The following is a 6,470-nucleotide window of genomic DNA, read 5'->3' as shown; positions in this document are numbered from 1 at the left end:
CCACATAGAAACCACCTAGAATTTGTCAGTCTCTATAAGATTCCATTGAATACATTGGACCCTTGCGTCAAATGGACCGAATCCAGACGCTGTACCAAGTCATTCCACGATGCTTGTCTAGGCCGAGTGAAACTTCTTTTGAATGTCACGTGGGGAAGTTTTCAACACTATAGGAGATGCGAGTGTACCATTCTTGTGACGCGCAATATTGTATAATGCTGGATATTATTTTCGAAACGTCGCATTGCCTAGCCATTTATCCTCCTAGAGTCTAATCTCCGATCCATCTCTAACAGAAAAAAAGACCCATACGAAAAGAAGAGCTTATTCATGCCACAAGACGAGCTCTCCGATCCAAATCCGCTAAAAAATATGATAAATGGTATGACAACAATAATAATGCGATTAGATTCATTTACATCCCACTTTCTATTTATGAAATAACAATATGCATGTACCGCGGCAACGCCCCTAGGACTCTAGGAGTAGTGTTATTTTGGGGAACTTCAGGAAGATTGTCTCCATACGCGTAAGGTTGGAATTCGACCCGAGCCGGGCCAACTCGGATCGGCTCGCTAAAGCTCGATCAACAATCGAGTTAGCTCGAGTCTACTCGTTTAACAACCGAGTTTGGATTTGAAACTCGGCTCGACTCGCAAAGCTGGTGAGTAACTTACGAGTAGCTCATTTAAAACTGTTAAATAGAACATGAAAAATATACAATGCATTTTCCCGAATAGTTGGGCATAAATGTGCCCAACAAGCATTAGAATTATTGTACCAGAACAATCAATATATTAGGAGAATAAGATTGTCAAGTTGAAAAACCATAAATATACTTGCCTATTTTGGTCGGATTGGACCGACTCGAGTCGCGAGTTACCTATCTTGCGAATTTCGAGTTTTAATTCCAGGCCTACATATGCGTGGGATTAATCCCGACCGCCGCCGACGCGTCTGGCCGTTTCCTCCCTCTCCCACGCAGCCACGACCCGTGAATCAGGCCTTGCCAACTCACGGCACGACCTCTGTCTTTGCGCCCGGCCTGAAACCACGAGGACCATCTTCCTCTCTCTCTCCTGCAGGCTGCAGCGATCGAGATCCCAGCCCGAAATCTAGCAAAGCGCGTGCGTTACGTACGCAGACGCGCGCATCCCTCCAGGCTCCAGCCAGCCACCAATCGCCATCACTGCACACAGCCTGCGCTGCGCCTCATTTATCTTCCCTCTCTCCTCTCCTCGCCTAGAGCAGACCGGATCGAGATCCGGTGCCTTGACTCTATCAAGTCACCAATGAACAGTGATGTGCCTTGACATATTAACCGTTGGATTGCAAATGTACAACCATGATTGAGTACTGTGGCATATGTACTGTAGATGGGCCCTGCAGCATATTACTGTAGACGAATACCTGTAGCTGATGTTCTGTAGACGTGTTCTGTAGCAGAGAACTGTTCATACGCATCTGACTGTCCATTCTCGATCCAACAGCCAGAAAAGGGGATCAAGGCATAGTACTGTTCAACAGTGCCTTGACACAAACAAGGCACTGGATCTCAGTCGGAGCAGACCAGATCGATCGATCGATCCCTTTCCTCCCTGCCACGCTTTGACCCCTGTGCCCCGCCACCACCTCACTCCTCACTCATCACTCCCTCCCTCCATTACTCAGAGAGTACAGTACAGTGTTAGCGGGCGTGTGACGAGGAGATTGGGCAATGGAGGCCCCCTCGCCGCCCCTCTGCTTCCTCCTCCTCTTCCTCGCCTCCTTCGTCGTGGCCATGGCCGAGGACCCCTACCGCTTCTACACCTGGAACATCACCTTCGGCGACATCTACCCGCTCGGCGTCAAGCAGGAGGTACGTCTATCCGCCCGTACGCGCATGGCGCTCATCTTCTTGCTCTGTTCTTGAGCTGCATCATTTTCGCCGGCGCTGCAGGGGATCCTGATCAACGGCCAGTTCCCGGGGCCGCAGATCGACGCCGTCACCAACGACAACATCATCATCAACGTCTTCAACAACCTCCCCGCACCATTCCTACTCTCATGGTAAATTCTACTATCTCTACACGGTTACACCGTACGCGTCTCTCCCTGAATCGGCTGTTCAACTGTTCATTCCAAGCTCGGTCTATATGCTTCTAGGACACCGTCAAAAAAAAAAAAAGCTGCCCGGATGCTGCATTCCTGCCCGTCGGCTCATTTCCGAGCCTATTTACACGCTATATAGATTCGTAGAAGTGAAACCTTCAAATGTGCGGAGAATTGTTTCACTGCCCCGTTTTCACCCGCATATGTTACTGTCTTACCGACATCCCCGGGATAAATTCATCATAATATGATCTTGAGTAAATGACATTTTTTCCCACATGTTACTGACGACGCTGTTGCCGGGATAGAGGACTTGGTTGCCCAAATGTGGACGCCCACGGAAGAATATGCCAGCTCCCAATACACCAGCTGCGCAACTGTGCAAGCGAGTGGTTAGATTTATACTTCAGTAGATGCAGAGTAGCCACTTGCAGCTGCAGAGCTCGTGACCTATGTCGGCCCTGGGAGTGAGCTGTCTCAGGGCACGCAAGTGTCTAGATTTACTTAACCATAAACGGGATCTGATACTGTTATGAGATCTATTCGTAGGGCATCTCTTATCCTCTCATGTAGAGTTAACAGTTTTTTCCTCCTTTTGCTTCCTGCTTTCGCTTTCGTTACAGATCAACAATGTAAAGAAACAAAATGCACAACTAATATATTGCTACTAGTAGTCTAAGTGGGCCAAGTGTGTTTCAGCATTGAGCATGTGCAGGTTGATGCGTTTTGTGGCTTCTTTTGCCTTTTCAAGGCTAGCAGGAGTTTACTGAATTTCCACCTGCAGACACATGCTCTGCATATTGGAGAACTTCTCGTGTAAGAAAACCACAGTTAAAAGTTGGATCCATCAGATGTGCTCCTCTGATGTTGTGAATCAATGAATGTACTGAGATGGCACACATTTCTATATGAGCTATGGGCTACATACTGAATTGCGACTTCATTAATCTCATTCTTACCTGATCTTGAAACCCTTGTATGACAAATGCATAGTTCTGCAAATGTTAAGTCTGCGTGTGAGAGATTTCGACTGGGATAAATAATACCATTTTTTAATCATGTAATTTATGCATTGTAGGCAAGGAATTCAGCAGAGGAGGAGCTCATGGCAGGACGGTGTGTATGGCACAAACTGCCCGATCCCACCGGGGGGAAATTTCACCTACAACATGCAGTTCAAGGACCAAATTGGGAGCTACTACTACTTCCCTTCTCTCGCGTTCCATAAGGCGGCTGGCGGGTACGGTGGCATCAGGGTCCTGAGCCGCCCGAGGATCCCGGTTCCATTCGACCCCCCTGCTGGTGATTTCACTATATTGGCCGGTGACTGGTTCAAGCTCAACCACACTGTAAGTTGTATTATGTTTGATGTACTAAAGCGCATCATTTCGTGAAAATAATGTTATTTTGCCCTGAATTTTAGCGCGTCACCCAAACTGAAAAAAGAACTTCTGCAGGATTTGAAAGGCATCTTGGACAGTGGTAATGACCTTCCCTTCCCTGATGGGCTTCTCATCAATGGCCAAGGCTGGAATGGCAACAAATTCACAGTAGACCAAGGTAAAATGATCAGAGTAAAACAGGGCAAAATAGCTGACAAGTACTCCATATATGTGTACACATATGTGTACTGAACTCTCTCGCAAAAAAAAAAAGTGTACTGAACTAGCTCGACATGATCTTCCCAGGGAAAACATATCGTTTTCGGGTGTCGAATGTGGGCATCTCAACCTCCGTAAACATAAAGATCCAGGGCCATTCCTTGCTCCTGGTTGAGGTGGAGGGATCACACACCATGCAGACCACATACTCGTCGCTCGATGTTCATCTTGGACAGTCCTACTCGTTCCTTGTGACGGCTGATCAGCCACCCCAGGACTACACCATTGTGGTGTCGACGCGGTTCACCAACCCTCTACTCACCAACACTGCTGTGCTCCATTACAGCAACTCAAATGGAGTCCGTGCAGCGTTACCACCTCCCCCAGGGCCTACGATCGAGATCGATTGGTCTCTGAATCAGGCTAGGTCAATCCGGTAAGGCTGTCCACCTCTGCATCATACATTGCTATGGAAAATGTCTGAACATTTTGTTGAAATGTTCTACTGGTAGTTTCTTTGTTTCAAAGATATGTTCATCTCAGTTGTCAATTGCACAGCATTGCTTTGTAGGCCACAACTAACAACACAACTGAAGAAACTGAAAGTTGCATACACCGTCCTAAATGACTGAAACATCAGCTGCTCCTCTAACTCTCTGAATACACAGGTGGAATCTGACGGCGAGCGGACCAAGGCCGAACCCTCAAGGCTCGTACCACTACGGCCTCGTCAACACAACGAGGACGATGCGGCTTGCCAACTCACGGGAGACCATCAACGGCAAGCTGAGATACGCGGTCAACAGCGTGTCCTTCATCCCGGCCGACACCCCCCTGAAGGTGGCCGACTTCTACAACATCCAGGGCGTGTTCACGCCGGGAAGCATGCCCGACAACCCATCCGGTGGCCCCGGCTACCTCCAGACCGCCGTCATGGCGTCCAACATGCGGGACTACGTGGAGGTCGTCTTCGAGAACGCCGAGAACCAGGTGCAGTCGTGGCACATCGACGGCTACGCGTTCTGGGTCGTCGGGATGGAGGGAGGACCGTGGACGCCGGCGAGCCGGCAGAGCTACAACCTTAGAGACGCGATCGCTCGGTACACATTGCAGGTATGTTGTTCATCGTCAGTGACAAGTAGATCAACTTCAAGGAACATCCGTATCTGATTTCTGAACCTTTTTTTGCAGGTGTATCCAGGGTCGTGGACGGCGATCTACATGCCGCTGGACAATGTGGGGATGTGGAACGTGAGGTCGGAGAGCTGGGGCAGGCAGTACCTGGGGCAACAGTTCTACCTCCGGGTGTACTCGCCGGCCAACTCGTGGCGGGACGAGAACCCCATCCCCAAGAACGCGCTGCTCTGCGGCCGGGCCTCCGGCCGCAAGACAAGGCCTCTCTGAATGAACTCTCCAACCGGGTTAGTTTTGGTGTCACGAAGGGGTGACCGGACGACGGCGCGGGATAGTACAACTTGGGTTTTTGTTCAGGCTATTGAGCTTCCTCCAAATTCTTTCGATTATTTTTCCAGAAATTGTAGGTAAAGGGTCGTTGCAGGTGGATTCTGTGTATAGCAAGTATCTTGCTTGCTCACATATGAGGACTTTTACGTATTCATTGATCCAATGGCTCCTGTACTGGCTCAACAATTCAACATGATGAACGATTGTTAGCATAAGCGTACTGTGTACAGGCGGCAGCAACACCCAAATTTTCTCCAGTCTTGCTCCCTTGCGTTGAAAATCTAAACCAGAAGATGCATACTCATAGCCTCATAGGCATTGTTGTTCAAGGAAACGCGAGTCACTCCATGTCGTAGAAACAAAATTCAAGCCTTGTATACGGCTAACTTTTTCCAATGAAAAAACTTGACTAACTCCCACATTAGTTTAAGATCTTGCCTGACACATGGCTGACTATTTTTAATAAAAATAATGTGGGTAACTTCACATGACTAAGGCCCCGTTTGGAGCAAAGGAACTCACAGCATAGTAATAAGAAAACTGCAGTATTTGAGGTGTCATGTATCCTGAATTCCTATAGAAACCAAAAACCACATGAGCATTTCAAAAACGTTGTTTGGATGTTACAGAGGAAAAACATAGGAATTATAAGCATAAGTAGATGAAAACATGAGGTGAGACCTCATGTTAATTTTCCTCCAAATTCCTATGGAATAGTCTATTGCATAGAAATTTTAAAAAGATTTATATTCCTTTGTTCGAAACAACACCATAGAAAATTTCCTATAAAAAATATCCTATGCTCCAAAATTCATACAACATTTCTTTATTTCAAATGGTCCCCAGATCAACGGTTGAAGCATTTTTTTTTAAGAAATGAGGTTGCCGACTTCGGTGTAACTACTAGGCTGAATGAGAACGGAGTTAATTCTTGGCCAAGGTGATATCATCCTCGTAATTTTGTATTGTGTGAACCATTTTTGTTGGTTACAACTCACTTGCGATTTAAAAAGCTCAGCTTGTAACTTGACTCGCAATTAAAAAATCTCACAACTGCACTTGCAACGCATAGGACACACAACATTGATGCAAATCTATTAGGTTTAGACTTGTCTGAACACTAAGTTAATTCTCAACTAGGCGAGAATTAGCTATACACCACCTTGGTCGGTGCGGACCGGGTGCCCCTCACCCCAGGTTTTTTTTCTCCTTTTTTTCGTTTTTCTCCTTTTCTGTTGTTTCTTTTCTTCTTTTTTCTGTGTTTTTCAAAAATTCAAAAATCTAACCTGAACTTTTTTGTCAAACTAAACTCTT

The 6,470-nt window shown here is 46.9% G+C and overlaps 1 protein-coding gene across 1 annotated transcript; it reads left to right on the top strand.

Annotated features, from left to right (window-relative positions):
• The first annotated feature begins 1,717 nt into the window (after positions 1-1,717).
• On the top strand, positions 1,718-5,132 carry LOC124680605 (L-ascorbate oxidase homolog). Its single transcript, XM_047215672.1, has 7 exons — positions 1,718-1,858; positions 1,940-2,049; positions 3,170-3,440; positions 3,549-3,651; positions 3,780-4,128; positions 4,361-4,805; positions 4,884-5,132. Exons 1-7 carry the CDS (start codon positions 1,718-1,720, stop codon positions 5,094-5,096), a joined length of 1,632 nt encoding a protein of 543 aa, XP_047071628.1. The 3' UTR covers positions 5,097-5,132.
• Positions 5,133-6,470: the final 1,338 nt, after the last annotated feature.

The sequence above is a fragment of the Lolium rigidum genome, unplaced genomic scaffold (assembly GCF_022539505.1).
Source record: "Lolium rigidum isolate FL_2022 unplaced genomic scaffold, APGP_CSIRO_Lrig_0.1 contig_20394_1, whole genome shotgun sequence".
In the NCBI taxonomy this organism is placed as follows: domain Eukaryota; kingdom Viridiplantae; phylum Streptophyta; class Magnoliopsida; order Poales; family Poaceae; genus Lolium; species Lolium rigidum.
The sequence above is the reverse complement of the archived record's forward strand: the minus strand, read 5'-3'. Positions and strand labels throughout refer to the sequence as shown.

Excerpts from the sequence above, each read along its gene's own strand:
- LOC124680605 (XM_047215672.1), top strand. The coding sequence starts at position 1,718 with ATGGAGGCCCCCTCGCCGCCCCTCTGCTTCCTCCTCCTCTTCCTCGCC. Across the intron at positions 1,859-1,939 it reads CGCTCGGCGTCAAGCAGGAG|GGGATCCTGATCAACGGCCA; the intron begins GTACGTCTATCC and ends CCGGCGCTGCAG. Across the intron at positions 3,441-3,548 it reads GGTTCAAGCTCAACCACACT|GATTTGAAAGGCATCTTGGA; the intron begins GTAAGTTGTATT and ends GAACTTCTGCAG.